General features: G+C 36.8%; 1 protein-coding gene across 1 annotated transcript in view; it reads left to right on the top strand.

The window, feature by feature from the left end:
* Positions 1-26,578, top strand: part of SPRED1 (sprouty-related, EVH1 domain containing 1) — a 107,693-nt gene that overhangs the window by 26,397 nt on the left and 54,718 nt on the right. The window contains exon 2 of the mRNA XM_011932653.1: positions 21,351-21,525. Within this exon, the coding sequence (XP_011788043.1) occupies positions 21,351-21,525 (175 nt within the window). The remainder of the gene's footprint in view (positions 1-21,350; positions 21,526-26,578) is intronic.

The raw sequence follows: 26,578 nt of genomic DNA, 5'->3' as shown, positions 1-26,578 counted from the left end.
ATGGCAGTGGCAAGTAATATAGAATTAATTATATCTTAGATATTTAATATCAGATTTTACAAATGAAAACAGGTAAGAAATAGGAGAAGGCAGAACTATTTGTGTGTGTTTATTCACTAGCAGTAATGACAATAGAAAACTCTCAGGACAAAAATTCGTGTTTGTTACTAGAGCGCTCTTAGAAATTATTACTCCTGTCTGGGAGTGGTGGCCTATACTCGTAATCCCAGCACTTTGGGAGGTCTAAGTGGACAGATCACTTGAGCCCAGGAGTTTGAGACAAGCCTGGGAAATAAGATGAAACCCTGTCTCTACCGAAGATTTAAAAAATTAGCCTGGTGTGGTAGTGCAAGCCTGTAGTCTCAGCTACTTTGGAACCATAGGTGGGAGGATCACTTGCTCCCAGGAGCCGGAGGTTGCAGTGAGCCGTGGTTGTGCCACTGCACTCCAGCCTGGATGACACAGAGAGACCCTGTCTCCCCCTCCAAAAAAGAAGGAAATTATACTTCCTTTTTGTAAACTTTCTGTGTACGTTACAGATTAATACTTAACTGTTATTTGCGGGGGATTGGTTTTAGGACCCCTGACCAAATACCAGAATCTGTGGATGCTCAAGTCCCTTATATAAAATGATGTAGTAATCTACCGATATCCTCCTGTATACTTTAAATCATCTCTGGGTTTTTATGATACCTAATCAATGCAAATGCTGTGTAAATAGTTATACTGCATTTCTAAAGGAAGAATGACAAGGAAAAAAAAGTCTGTACATGAAAAACACAACTATTGTAGCCTAACTACATTTTTTTTTTTTTTTTTGAGACGGAGTCTCATTCTGTTGCCTAGGCTGGAGTGCAGTGGCGAAATCTTGGATCACTGCAGCCTCTGCCTCGTGTGTTCAAGCGATTCTCCTGCCTCAGCCTCCTGAGTAGCTGGGATTACAGGTGTACACCACCATGCCCGGCTAATTTTTGTATTTTTAGTAGAGACAGGGTTTCACCATGTTGGTCAGGCTGATCTTGAACTCCTGACCTCATGACCTGCCTGCCTCGGCCTTCCAAAGTGTTGGGATTACAGGCATGAGCCTCCACGCTCAGCCTCCTAACTACATTTTTGATCCAAGGTTGGTTGCATCCAAGGTTGGTTGAATCTATAGATGTGCTACCCACAAATACTACAACCGTGGTATATCCACGATATAATCTTACCATATTTGAATGTTAGTCAGTGACCAAGAAGAATTTTACCACATTTTCTTATTGTTGTACTTTAAATACGGTTGAATTTTCTCTGTAGAGCAATTACCAGTATGAGTCCAAGGCCATGATTTATGTAAGCTATAGCTCTGCAATTTAGATTGTTTACTAAAATTTAGTCTTCAGAGTGGATTCAGAATATTATTTCTTGTTTTCTTAATCTTATCAGGTTGCAAATTAGCATCTTAATCAAAAGAGGATGCGTGTATGCTGTTTTGTGCCAAACAGCGCTCTCCTATTCTAATCACCACCTCTGAAGTAAACTTCCATGGTACTTTTGAGTTGTTTCTGCCCAGATCAAGGTTCAGCTCTGTTACTTACTGGTTATGTGGTTCTGGACTTCTGTAAGCCATAGTTTCCTCATCTGTAAAATGAGGATAATCATCAGGATTAAATATAATCCTTGTAAAGCATTGAACCATATCTGCACATAGCAGATACTGAAGTGTTGAGTGCCTGTTAATATTAGTGGTAGTAGTAGTAGTAATTCATTGCAAGGAGACATTAAAATTCCTAATATAGAATAAGAACTAGGTAATACATGACAAACATTTGTGGGGGACTGTCTCAGATAATTGTAGGAGTCTTCAGTGTTTCATGGACTCAAAGAAGTTTGGATTGGGAGAGGGTTTTGATTAGCATCTTTTCTTCCTTTTATAGATGAGGGTGCTACGTCTTGGAGTGATAAAATAGCTTGCTTGAACTATTACAGTTGTATGTGTCAGTCTCAATAGAAGCTTGGTCTTCATGACTGTAAGTTCAGTGTTGCTTCCACTGAATGTTGCCTTGGTCAATTTTTTCTATAATTTGCCGCTGGTAACCCCAGTGTCTTTAAAGGGAAATAATTTGTTTGGGAAGTCATCTTTTTGTTTATTTTTAGGGACCATTGATATCAGTAATCAACACTGATTCTTAAAGTGTAGATCATGTAAGTTTGAAGAGAAATACCTCATTTGCCTCCTTAAAGGAACACAATAGTATAATAATGTTTTTTGTCAGAATCTCTTCATTAATCACTCCAGCAACTTAATGAAAATCTCCAAAAGCACTATTCAGATTCTCATGATAGCCGGAAGGGTATTGGTAATAGATTGATTATTTAGCTTATAGATGAGTTGCTTGTTTACTCTTACACATTTAAAAAATACAGAAAGGTACAAAAAAGATAACCTTATCTATATCCTTATCCAAAATTAACATGGATGTCGTCTTTGTGTTAGATTTTTAAAAATCCATTGTTTTTCGTGGAGACAGTTATAAGTGAGTTAGACCATTAAATCTATCTTACCTAAAGATAAGAGATTTAAAAATGTGATTTTTAGCTTGGGGCTACTTAGGACATTTGGTTAGACATTGTACTAATAAAGACAGTAAGCGGATATGTGGATCAGCAAACTACGTTTCCTTTGATAATCAAAAGCAATTGTTTGCTAAACCACAATTTAGAATGAATGAGTAGAAATCTAACATCTCATAACTTAAAAATAACTACTTATATTGTGAACTCTATAGACCTTCATTCAGAATATGTAATTGTAAAATAGATGATACCTTAAAAGAGAAAACAGTGAATCGCTTTGCTGGTGAGTGAGCCTAGCTCATCACCTAAACATCCGTATCTCAGAGGTTATTATTTATTCTTTTCCAGTACATATATAACCGTTGTGATAAATTCATAACCCACTAGTGTGATGATATATTTAGAAACTACATTAAATGAGGACAAGTTGTAGGAACTGGTCAGGTTGAACTTGGAGAAGAGTTGATCATTGAAATACTAGTTATCTTCAAATAATTGAAAACATCATATAATAATAAGAGTAAACTTAGACTCTTTTGTCCCTGAAAGTAAAACTAGAATCAGTGGAAGAAAGTAAAAAAAGATGGGGGAGTAAGTTTTGTTTCTATGCAAAAGAGAACTTCCTAATGATAACGATTTTTTTGGTAATGGAATGGACTGTCTTGTGAAATTGGGAGCTTCCTATAGTTATTTTCAAATGGAGAGTGAAAGGATTGACCATCTGTGCATCTTTGTAAAAGGAGTATTGTGTAGTGTGTCAGATTAGTCTAGATCTTTTAGGTTCCTTACAACTGCCTAAGTTCTGTTTTTTTGATTTTTTGAGATGGGCGTCTCTCTTAACCCAGCTTGGAGTGCGGTAGTTTGATCATAGCTCACTGCAGCCTCAAACTTCTGGGCTCAAGCGATTCTCTCCACTCAGACTTTCCAGTAGCTAGGACTATAGGTGTGTGCCACCATGCCCAGCTATTTTTTTTTTTTTTTTTTTTTTGGTAGAGACAGGGTCTTGCTATGCTGCTCAAGCTGGTCTCGAACTCCTGGCTGCAGGTGATTCTCCTCAGCCTCCCAAGGTGTTAGGATTATAGGCATAAGCTACCGTGCCTGGCCTTTTGATTTTTATACATGTCATACACTGCTCTGTTTCTTACATTTCCACCCTGTGAGAAATGTACATTTTCGTATAAAAATACATAAAATGCATAGCTTCAGAGACATGTACAGTTTGGGATTTATGGATGAAGAAGAAATTTTCGACCCCAATTGATCTTTTGGAATTTACTCAGTTCATGTTCACTTACAGAAGTTCCTGAAACTTCTAGATGTAAAGTCGATACCTAGTTCGGTATGAGCTCTTACAGGGCAATAAAGCTGATTTTATTGCTAAAGAAAATATGTTTTTGTGGTTGTCTATGGAGTGAAAAAGCTTTACTTAAGGGATTAATTTGATGCTTTCTGAAGTTACCATAGTCCAGTGGACACCAGCATGACTGAGTTCATACGTGGTCCATAATACTCCATGCATGTTCCATAAATACATCTTTTGGGAATGAATGTTGGTTTACGTTCGTTAAATTAACATTTATTATTCTGGCCGGGCTCGGTGGCTCATGCCTGTAATCCCAGCACTTTGGGAGGCTGAGGCTGGTGGATCACTTGAGGTCGGGAGTTTGAGACCAGCCTGGCCAACATGCTGAAACCCCATCTCTATTAAAAAAAAAAAAAATAGCCTGACGTGGTGGCGGGCACCTGGAATTCCTGCTACGTAGGAGGCTGAGGCATGAGAATTGCTTGAGCCGGGGAGGTAGAGGTTGCATTGAGCAGAGATTGTGCCACTGCACTCCAGCCTGGGCAACAGAGCGAGACCTTGTCTCAAAAAAAAAATTCTTGTTCCATTCCTTATTCTACTCAAGAAGCCATGGATGGCAGGTTTGATTTACTCCAGCTATGTCTGATGTAAAAGCCAGTGATGTCGCTGGATAAGCAGTGGTAGGGTGGTTTGAGTTTGGGGATCTTGGAAACACCTGAAAATTCTTATCTGTTCCCATTTCCTAATAGCGATGGGAAATATCTCCTGTACATCTTTGCTGTTTTTATTCAGTTTGACTTTGCAGATGAATAGTTTGTAATTTAAAATTTGTCTGATGATAGCTGTTTTTATTTCTTCATTTTCTATTTTTTATTTAAGGACATTGGTTTGTAGGTTTGTAAGTCCCTCGCTGTCATGCGTTGTTTTAAACCACTGTTTTCTTGCTGCTTTGGGGACTATGACACTGATTTGAATCTAGTATTGCTTATAGTTAAAAAGCTTCTGGTAAGTTCTAGTGTATTTCCATTAGATATTGGATTGCTGAACATTTTGGGGTGTAATGAGGTATATTAGTCTGTTCTCACACTGCTATAAAGAATACTACTTGAGACTGGGTAATTATAAAGGAAAGGGATTTAGCTGACTCAGTTCCAGAGGCTTAACAGGAAGCATGGCTAGGAGGCCACAGTAAACTTACAGTTATGACAGAAGGCGAAGGGGAAGCAGGCACCTTCTTCGCAAGGCGACAGGAGGGAGACGAGAGCATGTTACGAGGGAACTGTCAAACACATGTATAACCATCGGATCTAGTGAGAACTCACTCACTATCACAAGAATAGCATGGGGGAAACCACCCCCATCATCCAGTCACCTCCCACCTGGTTCCTCCCTTGACGTGTGGGGATTACAATTCAAGATGAGATTTGGGTGGGGACACAGAGCCAGACCATATCTTGAGAGGTATAGGGAATAATGTGAAAGGATGTGTAGATAAGGTCAGCATGTTTGTTTGTGAAATAGATTATAGATTTTGTGATTTGTTTCCTTGTACGTGTCAGGGGCATGATGATGGAATCTACTTTTTTCAGTAGGTGCTATGAGCTTACATGTAGACATATAAAATTGTAGAAAATGAAATATATGATTGATGGAGAATATTTACTCCAAATATTCTTACTTTTATATAAGCGAAGCTGAGAGTGACTGTTTTCCTTTCCAGTCACAGCAGGACTAGAACAGCAGGGATTTAAATCCTTACTCAGTGATGTGATCTTGTGCAAATCACTTACTCTCTTGAAGCTTTATTTCCCCATCTGTAATTTGGAGATAATACCCCTCTCCAGGGTTATTGTCAGAATTAAAGATAGTGTCTTTAACCAAATATTCAAAATAGATTAGGTAGATAGAGCTGCCTTACTGTGGTCTAGCTGCCTTACTTGATAGTAAAAACTAGTGGTAAAAATTAGATATTTACTATTAAATGTTTGTTATTAGAGCTCAGATCACTTTGTTTTATTTTAGATAGTTTTCTTTGTCCATGTGATTATAAAAGAAGAAAATAAAGATTATCTCTACTTCTGCTGCCAAGGGATAGCCATTATGACATTATGTTGTAAATTTTTCCAGATTATCTTTAAAGGCATATTTGATACATTTTAAAATGTTTTTATTTCTACAAAACTGAAGTTATACTGTTTTATACTGTTTGGAAGTCTTTTTATTTACTGTGTCAGCCTGTGAAAATTCACATCATAATAGTGGCTGAAAATTTACTTTTAGTCAATTTCTTAGTGGTGGGTCGTTAGGCAGCTTCAAGGGTTTTTATTTACTATAATAAACAATGTTATGATATACAGTTTTGTTCATACGCTCTTGAGTACATGTCTCTGTTTCCTTAGAATAAATATTTAGATGTTACATTTCTGGGTCTAAAGGTATATATATTTTTAATTTGCCAAATTGCTCTATAAGATTTTCTTTTATATTATGATACTAATCTTTGCCATATATGATAACATGTTTTTTCCTAGTTTGTCATTTGTCTTCTAATATCTTGGTGTTTTTAACAATACAGAGATTTTACATTTTTATGCAGTTGAATATAGCACTCTTGTCTTACAATTTCTGACTTCAGTGGAAGTTTTAAATGGTATTACTCACCACACAACTATAAAAATATTTCTTTTAATAATTACATAGTCTTAGTTTTAGTGTAATGTGGAGATTCAAGTTTTAATTTTTTTTTTTTCAGATGGATAGACTTTTACTTCCCTTATTCCTTGAGTAAACCTGTTTTCTACAGATTTGATGTTCCTTGTTATTACCTACTAAATGTTTGTATGCATTTGGATGCGTTCTGAGCTCCACTCCTGTGGTTTTTAAACTGTATTGTGCATAAGGGGTTACTTAATCTGGGATTTTTTTTAAAAAAGCCTGTTTGTGGACCTTGCCTCCAGAAATTTTGATTCAGAATTTTTGGTGGGATCTAGGAATCAGTTTTATAATAAACACATTTGGTTATTAAGATGCATGTGTTTTATGAGCCACACTTTGGGAAGCCTTCCTCTGTTTCACCTGTACCACACCATTTTAAATACTAGATCTTTTTTTAAAAATATTTTTTTTTGCTCCCAGCTGCTCCTGGTGCCTGACTGCCCCCTCCTTCTCCCTCTCCCTCCATTCAAGTAATATATTTTTACATTACACTGGGATAACTACTAGAAAAAGCACCACCTCCAAATTAAAATGTTTATTTATTCAGCAGATATTTTCAGTGCGTATTTTGTGCCAAGCACTCTTCTAGTTTAAGGATGTATTCAAGAACAAAACAAAGATCTTTGAGTTTTTAAGTAGGTGTGAGAGAGATCACAGAAGATAACAATGAAATTATAGTAATTAAGTTTTAGTGCTGTGGTAGCACAGGCTACACGGTATGGATGGCAAATGGAGTGGAGATGGTGGCAGTAGGAGCACCCCATTGAGAAAGTGACATTTGAGTAAAGCAGAGAGTCTCTTGTGAGGGAATCTGGCATACAGAATATCTGGGAAGGGGTTTAGGTGGTGAGCACAATAAGAGTAAATGTCCTGAAGCAGGCATATGCTTGGCATGTTTGAGAAGGAGAAAGAACAGTATGGCTGGAACAGGGAATGGGAGGGAGAATGGCTGGAGATGAAGTCACAAAGATTACAAGAGCCCATTTTTCTAGCGTCTTTAGAGTTTGGACTCTTTCCATGCATGAAATATGTGGCTCATGGAGGTTTTTGAGCAAGACTCACATGACCTGATTCATGTTAAAAGGACCACTCAAATGTTCTTGGCTTTAATGTATACTTAAGCCTCATGTTTTTCAAGTTATTTTTTGCCCAGAATAGTTCATCAGTATTTGAAACTCAATTTCCAGTAAATGAGCAGAGATGTTAGAATTGTCATCCTTGAAATACTAAGCTTTGCTTCCAGAAAACATACAATATCTTCTAACTCATTTGTGCCCTTTATACCCTTATTAATGTTTTGTAGATTAGGTGGGTGTGGAGGCTCAGGCCTATAAACCCAGCACTTTGGGAGGCCAAGGAGGGAGGTTTGCTTGAGGCCAGGAGTTCTAGCCTAGTCAGGGAAACATAGTGAGACCCTGTCTCTACAAAAAATGAAAAAATTTAGCCAGGTGTGGTGGCAAGTGCCTATAGTCACACCTACTAAGCTGAGAAACTGAGATGGGAGAATCACTTGAGCCCAGGAGTTTGAGGCTATAGTGAGCTATGATCATGCCAGCCGCACTCCAGCCTCAAAAAGAAAAGTTTTGCAGATTGCTTCAGATTAGCTCTGTACATCATTATCCTATCACTTTTATATTATTTTTATTGTGAATTGGCTTTTTGTATGTGTGGCAATTTCTAAATCATTGGTAGATAGCTTTTAAACTTTCCTCTATCTAACCACCATATTGCATTCTCTTATTTTTCTAATGGGAAATCTGCTTGTATCTTCTAAGTAAGCAGTCACATAATCTGCAAAGAAGAGTAATTTTTAAATGAAGATTTATCTTTTTTCACCATCTCCTCTAATCACTACTTATGCCTTTTATTTTTTTTCAGTCTGTGGTAATGTCCTGTTTCTGACTTTAACAGAATGCCACAGGTATTTCATTTTTAGACATGGTACCAATTATTGAAATAAATTTTTATTACTGCTGTAAATTACATATTATTAACTGAGCCTTTACAGTGTTGATGAAGTATCTCATACTTCTTTACCATGAATGGTTTTAAGAATAAATGTTGAATTTTTCAGTTCTTTTAAACCATCATCTGAGTAAGTAAAGTTTTTCTGAAGCAGTATCTTTTGATTGCCAGTTTAGTTCCCTTTCCAGTATTTGAATCATGGAGTGCAAACTTTGTAAAGATAATGTCCCACTTTATCAAATTTATGTTTGAAATTTCACTCCTCTTTTCTGTTTTTATGTCTTTTTATTCATACTACACATTATTATATTGCTACTGGTATTATATCTACAATCCTATTTAGATGGTGAACTTCTTGAGGGAAGGTATAGAATCTTTTTGTGTGTTTCCCATCACACATGTCTTATGTAATAATGCAGCTGTTACCATGTTAAGTTGAATTGCATTACCTCCTTAATTATTTATTTAAAATGTGTAATAAGGCCTTTATTCTAGAGATTAGAAACAATTGAAAAAACAGAAAAATGCAACAGAGGTCAGAGTTTTAGAAGCACACTGGGTAGCATAGTTTTACCTCCAAAAGACATCTTCAGTCTATTTAGTTTTCTTATTTATTTGTCTAGTTATCTCATTCTAGTCTGTATTTCTCACTTGGATTTCTAACACGCCACCTTCATCCACTGCCGACTCCCTTTCCCCCACTATCTTTTCAATCTACAAAACTGTGATTTTTCTTTAAACATACATCTCTTTCGTTGTTTATTTGCTCAAAATATGTTTTTTCTTTGCTCAAAATATGTTTTTTCTTAAGATAAAGAACAAAATCTCTAATATGGCCCTGTATGAGCTGGTCCATATATCGCATTACTCCTGCCTCCCCACTTAAAAAAAATGTCTATCTGAATCTTGTAGAATATCATTTTCTCTAATGCTCTTTCTTGTCTTGCAGCCTTTGTAAACGTGTATGCTTCACATCTGTGAATTGAACCAGCTGCAGATTGAAAATATTTGAAAAAAATTGCATCTTTACTGAACATGTACATACTTTAAAATGTTATATTCGCTAAATAATACAGCGTACCACTGTTTACAGATGATTTAAAGTATACAGGAGGATGTGCATAGGCTGAATGCAAGTATTTTGCCATTTTATATGAGGGACTTCAGCGTCGAGGATTTTGATATTCAAGGGAGGTCCTGGAACCAATTTCACACAGATACCGAGGAACAACTGTAGCCTTCTATCAGGAAAGCCTTTTTTCTCCTTCATTTTTTCTTGTTTTTCTAATTTCCTCTGTGCTTATCCTTCTGATCTCTTAGGATCCAGAGTACACCTGGTTCCTGGAAAGATTTGAATCATGAATCACTCTGAGATACGAGGTGGTCTTCTCTGAATGATACACAACTGAGAAAAGTTCTGTATCTTATGGTTTTTGCTTGGATTGTAACAATATACCTGTTTTACACTTCTCTGTCTTTAAGAGTTGCTTCTGGAGTCATGTTTACCTACCGTAAGTCAAAATTACCTGATCACAAGGGTAAGAGGTAAATGAGTATTGGTGGAGGAAGGGAGCTCAGAGGAGGAAGGTAGAGGAAGGTACTGAAAATGTTCTACTTCAGGCTTGTTTACAACTAAAATTTCATGACATATTTTATTGTCTTCATAGAGATTCATGAATATGACAGGTTAATAAATGGAGAGGAAGGTTGGGAGTTTATATGCTTTTCTATTCATTTATTCAACAGTGATTGATATATTAAGCGTCTATTGTGGCCCAGATAACACTCTTATTAGATAAAATAGTGAGCAAGGAAAACAAGGTTCCTTCTCATCTGGAGCGTAAATCCTATTAATGGAGGACAGACAGTAAATTAAATAAATAAATAAATAAAAATAATTTCAGATAGTCATAGGCATTATGAGGAAAATAAAACCAGAAAAAGAAATAGTAGAGAGAAGGTGGATGGATGCTGGTGCTACTCCGAGGAGGATTCTTATTAGCTGATAGTTTAGAAAGGAGCAACCAATAGAATATCTCGGGAATACTCAAGTAAAGGAAACAGCGTCCAGAGGCCCCATGGTAGAAGAGAACTATTACACTTAAGGAGTACAGAAATACTATTGTTGCAATATAGTGAGTAAGCAATAGGATAGGTGGTCAGAGAGGTATAGGCTTCTAAGTTATAGCTACTATAAGATTTGAGATTGCCAGGCTATGCTAACTCAGTATTTTTTTGCTTTGAATATTGTCTTTTTTTGTTTTTCTTTGGAACTCAATATTTAGGATTATCCAAAGCCCAAAACTAGAGTAACTTTTGGGTTAGGCTACATAACCTGCAGTGATATGAGATAAATTATTCTGGATAGAATTTTACGCAACAGATTTTCAGTTAGTTTATTCAAAATGATGATTAGTTTTCTAGTTTACCGGTATTCCAAATACAACATCATAACTTCCTCAGAAACTTAAACTACAGGTTTCCTGTGCCTTAACCCTTAGGAATCAGGGAGTAGACCTTGGGAATCTGTGTTTTTAGTTACCTCTAAATCAACGGAATTTTTCGGTGAAAGAAGTTTTGCCATGATTCCTGATTATTGGTGTGGTCATTATTAAATGAATTTGTTGGAGTTTTACAAACTTTGTGTTCCATGTTTAAGAAAAAGTGCAATCAGTGCTTTGAAATGAAAAAAAGATCATCTCTTTAATTTGCATTCCTCTTATTCTGAATAAAATTACTTTTTCTGTATTTCGTGGCGTTTATATTTTTCTTCTGTGGATTTTATTAATGAACTTGGCCTGTTTTTCCTTTGTGTTGTTTGTCTTTTCTTACTGATTTTTGGAGTTACTTTTAAGGAAGTATCTTTTTTTTTTTTTTTCCTTTTATCTGCCATTTGTGGTAGACAGAATATGTCCTGCCCCTCCCCAAAGATGTCCTTGCCCTAATCTCCAGAACCTGTGAGTATGTTAGGATTTTGCAATTGTGATTAAGGTTGTGAGCTTTGATATGGGGAGATTATCCTGGATTATCTGGATGAACCTAGGCTAATCACATCAGCACTTCAGTGGATAACCTTTCCTGACTGTATAGGACTGTGGTCAGAGAAAGACACAACTACAGAATAAGGTTCAGAGAGAAGCAATATTCATGACTTTGAGGGTAGAAGGAGGGAGCCATGAGCCAAGGAATGTGGATGGTCTCTAGGAACTGGAAAAGGCAAGGGAAACTGTTTCTGTTTTAGAGCTTCTTGAAAGGAATGCAGCACTGCCAATGCCTTGATTTTAGCCCAATGTGAAACTCTTTGGACTTCCAACTCACAGAAGTGTAAAAATTTGTGTTGTTGTAAGCCACTAAGTTTGTGGTAGTTGTTAGGACAGCAATAAAAAGCTAATACATGTGTGTTATATATTTTTTTTCCCAATTTGTTATTTTTGTCTTTATTGTTTATGGTGTTTTCACCATGCATAAATATGTTTAATATAGTTGAATTTATCCTTTTATATTTTAATGGCCTCTGGATCTTAGGCTTTCCCTACTATAGGATTATTTTAAAATTTTTCATATTTTACTCTAATGCTTTTATCTCATCATGAACTCTAATATTAATGTTGACTTCCTGTCTTCTGTGTTTTGATCTTTTGTTGAGAATGAATACTTTTTATATTTTACTTCTTCTGCCATAGACCAAGAGAATTTCAGAATGAAATTATAGTAGCAATGCTAGTAATTAAGGAGTCATGGGGAATGGACACTAGTAGTACCAGAAGGCAGGGGACATTCACAGTAGTTACTGTTTGAACTGTTTCCATAGGTTGATGATACTGTCTAGCAGAACCTAAAATGATTGATTCTAAAGGTGTAGTTTGTGAAAACCTCTATTTATCCCTCATGTTTTAGTTTTATTTCTTCTGGAAGAATTCCCAGATGTCTGCATTACATGAACAGTTTGTGGAAGACTTAGATGACTGATATTTGATACTGTATTAGTTTGTTTTCACGCTGCTGATAAAGACACACCCAAGACTGGAAACAAAAAGAGGTTTAATTGGACTTACACTTCCACATGGCTGGGGAGGCCTCAGAGTCATGGTGGGAAGTGAAAGGCACTTCTTACATGGTGGCAGCAAAAGAAAAATGAGGAAGAAGCAAAAGCGGAAGCCCCTGATAAACCCATCAGATCTCCTGAGACTTATTCCCTATCACAAGAATAATATGAGAAAGACCAGCCCTAATGATTCCATTACCTCGCCCTGGGTTCCTCCCACAACATGTGGGAATACTGAGAGATACAATTTAAGTTGAGATCTGGGTGGGGACACAGACAACTCATATCATTCTGCCCTTGGCCCCTGCAGTTCTCATGTTGTCACTTTTCAAAACCAATCATGCCTTCCCAACAGTCCCCCAAAGTCTTAATGCATTTCACCATTAACCCAAAAGTCCAGAGTCCAAAGTCTCATTTGATACAAGGCAAGTCCCTTCTGCTTGTGAGCCTGTAAAATCAAAAGCAAGCTAATTACTCCCTAGATACAATGGAGGTACAGGTATTGGGTAAATACAGCCATTCCAAATGGGATAAATTGTCCAAAACAAAGGGGATACAGGGCCCATGCAAGTCCGAAATCCAGCAGGGCAGTCAAATTTTAAAGCTCCAAAATGATCTGGTTTGACCCATGTCTCACATCCAGGTCATGCCGATGCAAGAGGTAGGTTCACATGGTCTTGGGCATCTCCACCCCTGTGGTTTTTCAGGGTACAGCCTCCCTCCTGGCTGCTTTCACAGGCTGGTGTTGAGTGTCTGTGGCTTTTCCAGATGCACAGTGGAAGCTGTCAGTGGATCTACCATTCTGTGGTCTGGTGAATGGTGGCCTTCTTCTCAAAGCTCCACTAGGCAGTGCCCCCGTGGGGACTCTGTGTGGGGGCTCTGACCCCACATTTCCCTTTCACACTGCCCTAGCAGAGGTTCTCCATGAGGGCCCTGCCCCCGAAGCACGTTTGCCTGGGGATCCAGGTGTTTCCATATATCTTCTGAAATCTAGGCAGAGTTTCCCAAACCTCAGTTCTTGACTTCTGTGCACCCACAGGCTCAACACCATGTAGAAGCTGCCAAGGCTTGGGACTTCCACCCTCTGAAGCAACAGCTCAAGCTCTGTGTTGGCCCCTATCAGCCATGGCTGAAGCGGCTGGTATACAGGGCACCAAGTTCTGAGGCTACACACAGCACAGGGACAGTGGGCTCAGCTCATCCTGTGAGACCAGTTTTTCCTCCTGGGCCGGCGGGCCTGTGATGGGAGGGGCTGCCATGAAGGTCTTTGACATGGCCTGGAGATATTTTCTCCATGGTCTTGGGGATTAACATTAGACTCCTTGCTACTTATGCAAATTTCTGCAGCCGGCTTGAATTTCTTCTCACAAAATAGGTTTTTCTTTTCTGCTGCATTGCCAGACTGCAAATTTTATGAACTTTTAGGCTGTTTCCCTTTGAAGACAGCATAAAATGGCACCCAAGTCACCTTTTGAATGCTTTGCTGCTTAGAAATTTCTTCCGCCAGATACCCTAGTCATCTCTTTCAAGCTCAAAGTTCCACAAATCTCTAGGGCAGAGGCAAAATGCCACCAGTGTCTTTGCTAAAACATAACAAGACTCAGCTTTGCTCCAGTTCCCAACAAGTTCCTTATCTCCATCTGAGACCACCTCAGCGTGGACCTTATTGTTCGTATCACTATTAGCATTTTTGTCAAAGCCATTCCCCCACATTTTCCTGTCTTCTTCTGAGCCCTCCAAACTGTTCCAAACTCTGCCTGGTACCCAGTTCCAAAGTCACTCTCACATTTCTGGGTATCTTTTCAGCAATACCCCACTCTACTGGTACCAATTTACTGTATTAGTCCGTTTTCACGCTGCTGATAAATACATACTTGAGACTGGGAAGAAAAAAGTTTAATTGGACTTAACAGTTTCACGTGGCTGGGGAGGCCTCCGAATCATGGTAGGAGGCGAAAGGCACTTCATTATATGATGGCAGCAAGAGAAAAATGAAGAAGCAAAAGCAGAAGTCCGTGATAAACCCATCAGATCTCTTGAGACTTATTCATTCCCACTAGAATAGCACAGGAAAGACTGGCCCCTATGATTCAATTAAGACCCCTTGGATGCTTCCCACAACACATGGGAATTCTGAGAGATACAATTCAACTTCCGATTTGGATGGGGACACAGCCAATCCATATCACATACTTAACTGTAATTAATAATTCTTAAAAGTTCTGAGAGGAGACTGTCACCTCGGTTTTTTCTAAAAGATCATCATAAATAATGAGACAAATTCAGACAATTTGGTAGTGTGTATGTAGTAACATAAAGTTAATTTAATATATTAAGTCATTGTAATAACATTTATTGGGCATCTAACAATGAGCCAGGCAAAATACTAAGAAATGTACATGCATAACCTCATTTATTTCTTATAGCACTGTGATAAATATTATTATCTCCATTTTATAGACCAGGAAGAGGGATATAGAGAGCTTAAGTAATTTGCCCAAGATTACAACTTTTTTTTTTTTGAGAGAGAGTCTCGCTTTCTCACCAGGCTGAAGTACAGTGGCGTGATCTCGTCTCACTGCAACCTCTGCCTCCCAGGCTCAAGCAATTTTCCTGCCTCAGCCTCCTGAATAGCTGGGACTATAGGCGCACGCTACTACGCCCAGCTAATTTTTGTATCTTTAGTAGAGACGAGGTTTCACCATCTTTGCTAGGATGGTCTCAATCTCTTGACCTCATGATCCACCCACCTTGGCCTCCCAGAGTGCTGGGGTTACAGGCATGAGCCACCGCACCTGGCTCCAAGATTACAACTTTTCAGAGGTGACACTGCCTTTGGAACCTAGATCTGACTTCTTATTAAACAGAGAGCCATGTTTAATATTTGCTCCAGTTTTTAGAGTTGCCAGTGCTAAAGGGATAATTCACATCTTCATTTTTCTAATCAAACCCAGCTTTTCTCTGTAAGATGAAGAAATACCTCTTTCATTAGGGTTAATGCAATAATGTTCTCCTGCTGCTCTTAGAGCTTTTAAAATACAAATCAGAACATTCTACTTTCTTGCTTATTGTCATCCTGTGGTCTCTTTTTCTTGATAGAGCACTAACCTTGAGCATAGTATGCATGGCTTGATAGAGTAAGTCAACTACTCTTTTATTTCTTTCTATCACTTATGTTTACCATCATCTTTTGAACTTTATATTGGTTCTTAAATATGATATACTTGTGTCATGCTGTCTCTATTGAGTGTCCTTAGCTTTTTATCTACCTGATACACCGCTATTAAAAACCTACATCAAATATGAATACTAGTAATCTCCAGTATTCCCATTATGTGGCAGTATATTTTTGCCCACTAGATTATGAGCATCTACAAGGAGAGGATCGTAACTTTTCAATTTAGTTTATGTAGTATATGAGTCTCATGGGTTAAGTGAATAGATTACTGAGTAGTAATGTGGTTATCTTCTGAATATCTGCATTCTACATAGTTTAGAAAGCAAATACTTAACCTGTGAAGTACTATATCATCCTAACCTACTTTTGTTAAATGCTTTCCTTTTCTCTTCTACCTATCTCTGTAGTAATGTTTAATATTTGGATGGTTAATATTTACTTGAAGTATATAGAGAGCAAAGGGTGTTTTGTCACTATAAACATCCCTCAATGGATAAATAAGTTCCTGTTATACTGTACAAATCTTAAGGCATCCTAAGAACCTTCTCAATTTGGTGGTTGGTGGAGCGGAGGTCAGGATTTTGTTGTAATACTATTGTAATTAAAAATGGAAAAAGTTATCTTTTTTTCCTGTATATATATTACTATATCTTCAAGAAGGTGTTCACTCCTTTATATTAGTTTCCTGTTGCTGCTGTAGGCAAATTACCATAAATTTAGTGACTTAACAGAGATTTATTATATTTTAGCCTGGAGGTCAGAAATACAAATAGGTCTCACTGGGCTAATATCAGGGTATTGCTTGGGTATGTATTATAATAGAAAAGAAAGGTATAGAGAGAAGAGAAAGACAAACAGTTTATTTTAGAAATGTTAAGCTTAAGAACAGTCAACCAAAACAATATAGATGGCCAGCCGGCTATTTTATAAATGTATCCAAATTTAGGAAACTGGTCTGAGCAAGAGCCAGAGCTGTACTGCTAGTTATTTTGTGTGTATAGCAATGGTTCCTAAATTGGTGGGCCAGGGTGATCATAGATGCTATTGTGATTAAAGCTATATACTATCTCCCCTGAAGAAAATGCATATGTGGCAAAAAAAAAAAAAACCTCACATTTGATTACAATTTTGGAGATTCATAATCCTTTCCAAGAGGTTCACAAAATTAATCTTTGGTGTAAAGGCCAAAGTTGCTTTGCTACAGATTTATAGGCTCTATGAATTTTGGATTCATCAGGATAACATTTCCTTGCACATTAGTTATTTGAGTGCCAGTTGAGTGGAATTACAGCATCTTCTGCCAAGTAAAATTATTGTACTTTCAAGAGAATAAAAGTATGCTAAGTAAAATAGTCGTGTGTTTTGCAATAGGTATAGGCTCTGAGAAATACATTGTTGGGGTGTTTCGTCATTGTGCACACAAACACCATAGAGTGTACCTACACAAACCTAGATGGGAAAACACGATAGCTGATGAGCTTTACAAAAAGTCACACAAAAATTTCATAATGTTTTCAGAAATTTATGAGTTTGTGTTGGACCTCATTCAACGCCATCCTGGGCCACAGGTTGGACAGGCTTGCTGTACAGCATGTTATTGTAATGAAAATTGTAGGCAGTTTTAGCACAATGGTAAGTATTTGTGTATCTAAACATCAGAAAGGTACAATAAAGATACAGTATTGTAATCTTATGGGACTGTTGTACATGGGATCCATTGTTGATGGAGACATTATTATGCAACACAGGATTCTATTTAGAAAATGAAACCAATGTAAAATCAATGAGAATTTCGTAGGAGTCAGTATTGTGCTACAATGCTTGTTAACTTTGTTTTCCTGTTATTAAGTTGAATACATATTATGTTTAACATATTAACTGATAACAATAAGAGGGATGGGGATAGATAGAATTTTAATTTATGAACATCGTGCACAATTATTTTGCCTAATAATTGAACATCTGGTTAATATAAGTATTAAAAACTTGTAAAAATGTTACAAAAACTTACATAATATTGTATTGTAGACTCATACATGTGTTAGCCAATGAGCTAAAAAAAATCACAAAAAAATTTCACACATACATTAGTATGTATGAGTCTAGAGTACAATATTATGGTCAGTTTCTGCCTTCTTGGTGGAGAGAAAAGGAAGATTTGGGAACTTTCGGTTGTGACCAGGAAATGGGAAGAATGGGAATCAGTATTAAAACCGTGTACATATTCTGTGTTCCAAGAAATGTCCCAATGTATGGTTAGAGCCTTTAGGTTTGTTCTCTAAGGAGCTTGACTATCAAACACTTTAAGTGTTTTAAGCCTGGTGTTTCCTTATAATGGACACATAAAACAAGCAAAAAACATATGGTAAAATCTCACATCTCCAGACTGTGTCTTCCTTGAGCCTTCTACTTGTCTATTGTTGGGTGGGGTGTATAATAGGTTTGATAATGATAAAGCAAGATCGTTCTGTAAGGGAGAAAAGAAACTAAAAAAGCAGGTCACTTTAGGTGAAGGACACTTTGTGTTTCAGACAGTTAAAACTACTAGGGCTTGTTAAACTTTCTGCAACTATACTCTTAATTTGATTGTTAAGAAATATTTTGCCAATATGTAAATTTGAAATTGCTGCCATACATTTATCTACAAAGTGCAGTAAAGTATAGCTTTAGAGTTTTTCTGGTTCATGTGTAATATAGTAAGTACTGTCATTTCAAACAAAACTACATGGTTCAGTACAACTGAGGTAAAATTTGTCTTTGTGTTTGTTCATCTTTTGCTTTTGACGTTATTGAAATACCGGCTGAAAATTTTAGGAAATGAAGCTCATGGATGCCACTAAGAATTTTAGATGATTTGCAACACTTTACTTGTTTTGTAGTTAAAATCTTATCAGCAAGTTCTCTTGGCTGTACCTCCAAAATATACCCAAATCTCTCTATTCCTCTTCATGTCCATTGTTATCATCCTAGTTCAATTCAATATTACCTTTCACCTGGATTTCTACATTAGTAGTTGCTGTGGATTTAATGTTTTTGCCCCCACAAATTTATGTTGAAATTTAAACTCCAATGCAACAGTGTTAGGAGGTGTGGCCTTTTGGAAGGTGTTTAGCACCTACCATCATGAAAGTAAGAGTTCTACCTTTGTGAATGAATTAATATCCTAATAAAAGAACTGAGGGTGCCCATCCCTTTTTGCCTGTCCGCCTTCTGCCATGTAAGGACACAGCATTCCTGCCCTCCAGAGTGCACCATCTTGGAAGAGGAGACTGACCTCTTTCCAGACAGTGAACCTACTGGTGCCTTGATCTTGGACTTCCAAAGCCTCTGGAACTGTAAGAAATAAATTTCCCTTTATCATTTACCCAGTCTGGTCTTCTGTTAAAGCAGCACAAAACGTACAAGGCAGTAGTTTAGTTCTCCTGCTGTGTATGAAAGGATATATTTGAAATTACTGTTCAAATATGATCAGAGATTAGAAATTGAGTTACAGTTTAGGTTTTTAATAAAGAAGGAACATCTTATAAGATTCTCTTAATTTGCTTTAGAGTGGAGGCTAGCCCACAAATGTGGTTATTATGTAGTCTGCTCCCACTGCCTTTTAAGATACATGTCGTGGTTATAGTGGTGGAGTTTGCTCCAGCCCATCTCAGAAGGATTTAATATCTACATCAACCCAGCCTTTATGCACCCGCATTTCTCTGACCATTTCTCTGAGTTGAAGATTGGCAAGAATTGGGTCCAGATAAGAATCAGAGCCTCTGAATAACTAAATAATAAAAAGCTTCCACAAAAGAGTAAATTGTGAAGCCAAAACCTTTTAGAGTTTCTATATAAAGAGTTATTTTGACCCCAATAATAGATAATTATGGTTCATCATGAAAATTCAATTATTTCCCAGATCCTATCTGATTTTGAATTACCAGGATGGCAGTGTCTTCAATTTTCAATGCTTTGTTGTCACAATGATAACAAAAAGTAATACTCATATAGTGTTTGTTATGTGTCAGGCATGATTTACATTTATTGTAAGTGAGTGCTGTTATTTCACACATAAGATTGAGGCACAGAGGTTTAGTACCTTTCTCAAAGTCATATAGATAGTAAGTTTCTAAGCCAAGATCCAACTTGTGGAAGTTTGACTCTAGAATTCTCACTCTTAACCACAACCCAGTGCAACTTTAAAAGTATTCTCTAAAAAATACTTATGTCCAGAATATATTTTTAAAAACACTTCTAAAAATAATAATAAAGATAGTGTAATAAAAAATGGCCACAGACGTAAAAACAAGGTAAACAAATGGCCAGAAAGCACATGAAAAGATGTTCAACATCATGAGTCATTATGGAAAGATAAATTAAAAACGCTGTGGGATACCACTGTATACTCAACACAATGAGTAAAGTTAAGACTGAAAACACCAAGCGTTGGCAGGGATATGGTGAATCTGAAACTGTCAGACATTATTGATGGGAATGTATAACAGCACAACCACTTTGGAAGATAGCGTCTTGTATAGATAAACATGCACCTGTCCTGTGACCTATTCCACTCCTAGGTAATTATTTGAGAAATGAAAAAATGTCTACAAAAAGACGTACAAGAATGTTTATAACAGCTTTATTCATAATTGCCAACAACTAGAAAAATCCAAATACCTATCCATATAAGAAAGAATAAATTATGATTTATTTAATTAGAGGACTACTTAGTTAAAAAAAAAAATGAACTTCTGATACACAAAACAACGTGAGAGAAGGAAGTCAGATAAAAAGGGTACAAATGGTAATTCTGTTTGATTCCATTTATGTGAAGGTCCCAAACAGGCAAAATCTCTGTGTTTGGCATAAGGGTTTTGGAGTGATGAAAATGGTCTGTATTTTGATTATCATGTTGATTACACATGTGTCTTATTGTCTTTGGACTGCTATAGAAAAATGTCATAAACTGGTTAGCTAATAACAGAAATTTATTTCTTATAGTTTCTATGGACCAATTTGCTTGTTAAGTAATTTAAGCAGAACACTTTTCTTTATATGATTTGTGTTAAGTGATTGAGATTCCCAGTTGGTAGAAGAAATTAAAAATGTAGCATCTAAACTAAGCATGTTTGTTTCAGCATTTTATTTATAATATATTCTGGAACTGTTAGGAACTTCTACATGCTACAGTTGAATGTGCTGAAATACAGCAGTTTGTCCTGGTTATAATATTGTAGCAAATGGACATATATAGACAAGTTTTATGGTAGCCTGTGTAGTTTGACAGTAGTTGTCTTTGGGTTCCTTCACAGTTTGTTCCATGGCAATAAGATGTACTGGAACTACTGAAATGATGAATTGAAGTCGTAGTTTTGTAGTCTTTTATTACGAGATTAGTCTTCAAAATGAAGGACAACCTTTAAAGTCTGCTTGTGGTTTTTGACCTTTTTCAAGTAGGTTACTTTCTGTGGATTTTCATGGAAGTAGTAAACACCTTAGTCACCACATATTAACTAATGTGGTCTTTGGTTTCTCAAACAAGACTGATGGCTTGGCTGTTTTTTGTTTATGGAAAAGCTAATTCCTGATCTTTGCATCTATTTTAGTAATAGTTATGCACGAGTGCGAGCTGTGGTGATGACCCGAGATGACTCAAGTGGTGGATGGTTACCACTTGGAGGGAGTGGACTAAGCAGCGTCACTGTCTTCAAAGTCCCTCATCAGGAAGAGAATGGCTGTGCTGACTTTTTTATCCGTGGAGAGCGACTCAGGGACAAAATGGTAATGAATAATGTATCTAATACTATAATTTTAGGATACTTCTACAAAAATGAATGGTCTGTTTAAAATTATGATCAGTATACTGTTGTGAGATTTTTTTCATCTATGAATCAATGATTGTTTCTGGAGCTGTTTCTGTGATAAAGACAGTGAAGTACAACATTTTTTTTCAAACTGAGACTGACGTTGATGCATACTTGTTGGGGGTTGGGGTTGCTGCTTTTCCATTTAGGTTTAATGCAGAAGTTAATAGTCTCCTTAGTTATTAAACCGATTACGTCCTGCCTTCTCTTCTCTCCGCTATTCCCTAGACTAGAGATTGGCAAATTGTAATCCATAAGCCAAATGCAAGCCCACCAGTTGTTTTTATATGGTCTGTGAGCTAATAAATGATTTTTATATTTTTACATGGTTGGAAAAAATTAAAAAATAATAATTTTGTATAACATAAGAATTATATGAAATTCACATTTCAGTATCCACAAATTAAATTTTATTCAAACATAGCCCAGGTGATTCCCTTGTTAATTCCCTTATTTTCTAGGCTCGTGAGACTACTTAGTGGCCAGCCTAATTTTCAACACTATTGTCTTCTGTGCAGATGTGTGGTTTCTTACTTGTATACATTTTAAAATATCAGTTTAACCTTTGATAATGTTATTTGCTCTCTTAATTAGTGTGGAAAGCTCCTTCACTTTCTTTGTTTCATTTGTGAGCCAGAAACAACTGATTACATCTGAAAAGCTGAGTAATGTTAGTGTCATTTCTGTATCAAGAAAAAGAAGAGCGGCTGCACACGGTGGCTCACTCCTGTAATCCCAGCACTTTAGGAGGCCGAGGTGGGCGGATCACAAGGTCAGGAGATCGAGACCATCCTGGCTAACACGGTGAAACCCTATCTCTACTAAAAATACAAGAAATTAGCCGGGCGTGATGGCGGGCTACTGTATTCCCAGCTAGTCGGGAGGCTGAGGCAGGAGAATGGCGTGAACCCGGGAGGCGGAGCTTGCAGTGAGCTGAGATCACCCCACTGCACTCCAGCCTGGGCGACAGAGTGAGACTCTGTCTCAAAAAAAAAAAAAGCATACACTTAGAAGCTAAATAAAAATAAAGTGCCAAAATAGAGCCTTGAAAATAACGAGAATTCCCTTTAAATATATATTTGTGGGTCTGTTTATTTAGCATCTTGGTTATTATGTTTTGAGCTCCAAATAATTCTTCCATGCATGAACACTTTGAATATGACTTACTTTCAGTTTGGGGGCTTGGTTTCTTCATATATATGTATTTTTTTTACCACTGAATCATTGTAGTAATTCAGAAAGTTGCTTAACCTTCAGTGCCCCAATTTCTTCCCCAGTTAAAGGGAGAGTTATCCTAAATCATCTTGAAAGCCTTCTTGCACTAATGTTTTATGAGTTTATGATTCACCCATGCTGCATATTGTATAATGTGTCCCAGCCAGAGTATGTTTAAGTAGAGAACCCTGGTTGAAGTCAAAAGTGAAATATGATGCGTATGTCATCTTTTAAAAAGTTTAAATTTTTAAAGGTGGCCTGGCCTTGGATAAAATGGGATCTGGCATATTAATGCCTTTTTAAGCTTGGAGACATCTAAGAAGGCACCTATGATGGTGTAATGCTTCTGGTCTGAGTTAATAGTAACTGGGGATATTGTTGGAGAAATTGTCTATGTTAGAAACTGAGTAAAATGGTGAAAATCTAAGGCATTTTTTTCCAGATAAACTTTTTCTTAAGAACACAAAGTAATAGAAAGTAAAATGTGGAGTAAGAGAGAAAAATGCTTGCTCGAAAAATTATAAGAACAAGGAAGGATGGCCTAGATGTGAAATAGAAAAAAACTCAGTGAAACAGAATGTTGGATATAGTAGAGATGGACAGTTTAGGATAATAAGGGACCAAATCTGCATAGCTAAGTATGAGCCTGCTCAGATTGATGGATTGGGTGATTGTTCAGAGTGTGGCTTTAACATAAAGCTAGTCAAAATAAACCTGAGATTCAGAAGGAACACGGACTTTTATTCCCTATGACAGAGCTTAAAAATCAAGAGGACTTACCCTAGTCCCTGGTAATTGATATAAAAGAATATTGATAGACTAATAAGAAAATAGATTATTTTGCTAGAAGTACTGAATCAGAACACCTGTTGTTTCACGTAACCATTTTTCTTTGAGGAAGCTTGTTACTTGTGAAATGGGGATAAGAAACATCTCTCAGTGTAGCCATAAAGGAAAAATTGCTTTCAGTCAGAAAGTTGTCGTATTTCTTAGAGGGATTAACTATAGTATAGCGTTCTAGGTTATGGGGACTTGTGTCAAAGGCAGAGGCAGCAGCTCATGACTGTAAATTGAAAATAGCAAAGTCTTGTGAAATCTCAAGACAAATGAGACAGTGATACTGAAATAAGATTAATTTCCACCCTCTGCTGGGTAATATACTCTGATCAAGACTACTTCTGAAAAGCCCAGTAGTAGAATTGACATATGCATACATTAGTTTCCAATATCACTGCATTTTGAGGTCACTAATGTTCATTTCTATATTCATTGGTTTTATTCATTGGTTATTCATTGGTTTTATTTTAATCCGTTTTCCTGAGTTCTAGTTTCTTGATTTTTTTTTTTTTAAAGAAGTACTATGATTACTGAGTCTGTAAGTCTACAGGGTTCCTCCCAGATTAATGGTAGCTTTCCTTTAAAAGCCTTCTCAGTGAATAAACAGTGCACTTTAGTAGTAGTTCTGATGTAATAGTTCTGTGAAAGATAGTTGCTGAAAACTGTTCTGTAACCATTATGTCTGTGGATCACATCTTAGAATCCTCTACCTTAGATGAATTCTAGAAGTGAGATTCTTGGCCCTCATATATCCCATGTGTAAATTCATGCCCTTGAGGAAAGAATAAATATTGAGAAGAGTAGTATATGACCACTCACGAGGCTAATAAATACAATATTTTAATGAGTGTTTATAAGTCAGAATACTGATAACAATAGTGAAGATGGCCCTTGTCAGTTATGAGAGAACCACTTTCACAGAAAACTTTTCCAGCCATTGATTTACAATTACAGGTACTAAAAATAAGCCTTGTTACAATTCCCAGAAGGTTATATAGTTTACTCTTTTATTTTTATTATTTTTATTTTTTATTTTATTTTATTTTTTTAAGAAAGAGGGCACAAATAAAGAGCAGGCTGCCTGGGACTTGTTCAAGAAGACATCATTTTGTGTAATTGGGTCAGTGTTTAGTCATTCACTCACTGAGTGATCCTATGTTGCTTACCTATAAAGCATCTTTATGATGCTCACAAAAGGTGGAGCTTATTTCCTGGCTTATCCTTTGATACTCTAAATTGGAGCTTTCCAACCTGCGTGCCATGAGTGTCTGGGGCCTCCAGACTGCCTTATGCTATTGTTGTATATGTGCCTGAGGAGAGAAGAGTTGAAAAGCACTGCTCTGCATAATTGGCTTTCATGCTTTATGGATGATTGAGAAAGAAAGAATTTGAAAGAAACACCAGGGGTTGGTGTTGTAGCCTAAGAAAATGAAAGTACTACCTTTCTTTGAGACACTTGGGGATGGAATGATCGTTGTCAAGGACAGATTCTGAGAGAGTCTTGGCTGGGTGTGGTGGCTCATGCCTGTAATCCCAGCACTTTGAGAGGCTGAGGCAGGTGGATCACGAGGTGAGGAAATCGAGACCATCCTGGCTAACACAGTGAAACCCCATCTCTACTAAAAATACAAAACAACAACAAAACAACAATTAGCCAGGTGTGGTGGCACGCGCCTGTAGTCCCACCTACTTGGGAGGCTGAGGCAGGCAGGAGAATTGCTTGAACCCGGGAGGCGTAGGTTGCAGTGAGCCGAGATTGTGCCACTGCACCTCCAGCGTGGGCGACGGAGCGAGGCTCTTTCTCAAAAAAAAAAAAAAAGAAAGAAAAGAACGTCTTACTTGATGTGTGTGAGCTGTAGCTTCTGTTTCCTTCTAAATCTTTAAAGCCTTGATTTCTTCCTTTAATTCTTTAATACAAGTTAGTATTACCTTGGAGCACATACAATTTAAATTGTTAACTAAAATTTAACTGTTCATTTGTGTACATCAGAGAGTTCCACATTGCCTATTTAGTTTTTATTAGATATAATGGTTCTTCTCTGTAAGTAGGACACTTCTGTCTTACATTTTATCAAAATGTTTACCATTTGTATAGGTTATGTTATTTGACCATTTTTAGCTGATACATGATATGTGACATGTAAATTTAAAACACTGAATTATAATACAGCTTAAGATTTTTTAAGTTTCTGAATTAACTAGTAACAAAATGTTTGCTAAAATATTTAAACACAGTTTTTAGTTATGGGGATCTAAAGTAGTTTTTCCTTAGTTTATTTAATAGATAATAAAATATTATAAATTTTTCAGTATTATTAAAATTTGCTAAAGCTATGCTTTTTAAACTATATTATGGGCTAAGGTATGACAAAAGAATAGGCTGAGTAGAAAGATAGGAGGCTTTTAAAATGCCTGAATTCCTGAAGATGCTCTGTGGGGACAAGAAAAAGCAAGGTTATGAGACAGTTACCATTATAAACGTAGAGTGACAAAGGTAATATTGAAATGGAGAAAGGAAAAACCAGAAATATTTCCAGTTTAAGAAGTTGCCAAAGAGATTAAGAAATTGTTTTTAGGATTAATAAGTAATTAGGTTGTGGATAAAATTGTTTATAGAAATTGAAGTGCCTTTAAGATAATGGTTCTATTGTTTAAAAAGAGTATGTTTTAAAAATAAGGTTTCTTTCCAGTTGCTGCAGCCTAAAACAAAATTTGAATATTTCTTTTCTAGGAAGAAAATAATGTGGTTATAATATAGCAGTAGCTTTATTAAAAATGAGACTCACCCTTTCTATCATGGGGGAATCTTAAAAGACCAGGGAAACATCTTTCTGCCTTGGATTGAACTTTATCGAAGTGCAGAACAAGAATTTCCTGCTAAGCTTTTCCACTGTGCCTCTGAATCATTCCTTTGTGAA

This window comes from Colobus angolensis, unplaced genomic scaffold, assembly GCF_000951035.1.
Source record: "Colobus angolensis palliatus isolate OR3802 unplaced genomic scaffold, Cang.pa_1.0 Scaffold97, whole genome shotgun sequence".
Lineage (NCBI taxonomy): Eukaryota > Metazoa > Chordata > Mammalia > Primates > Cercopithecidae > Colobus > Colobus angolensis.
Note: the sequence above shows the minus strand (reverse complement) of the source record. Positions and strands in the feature narration are given on the sequence as shown.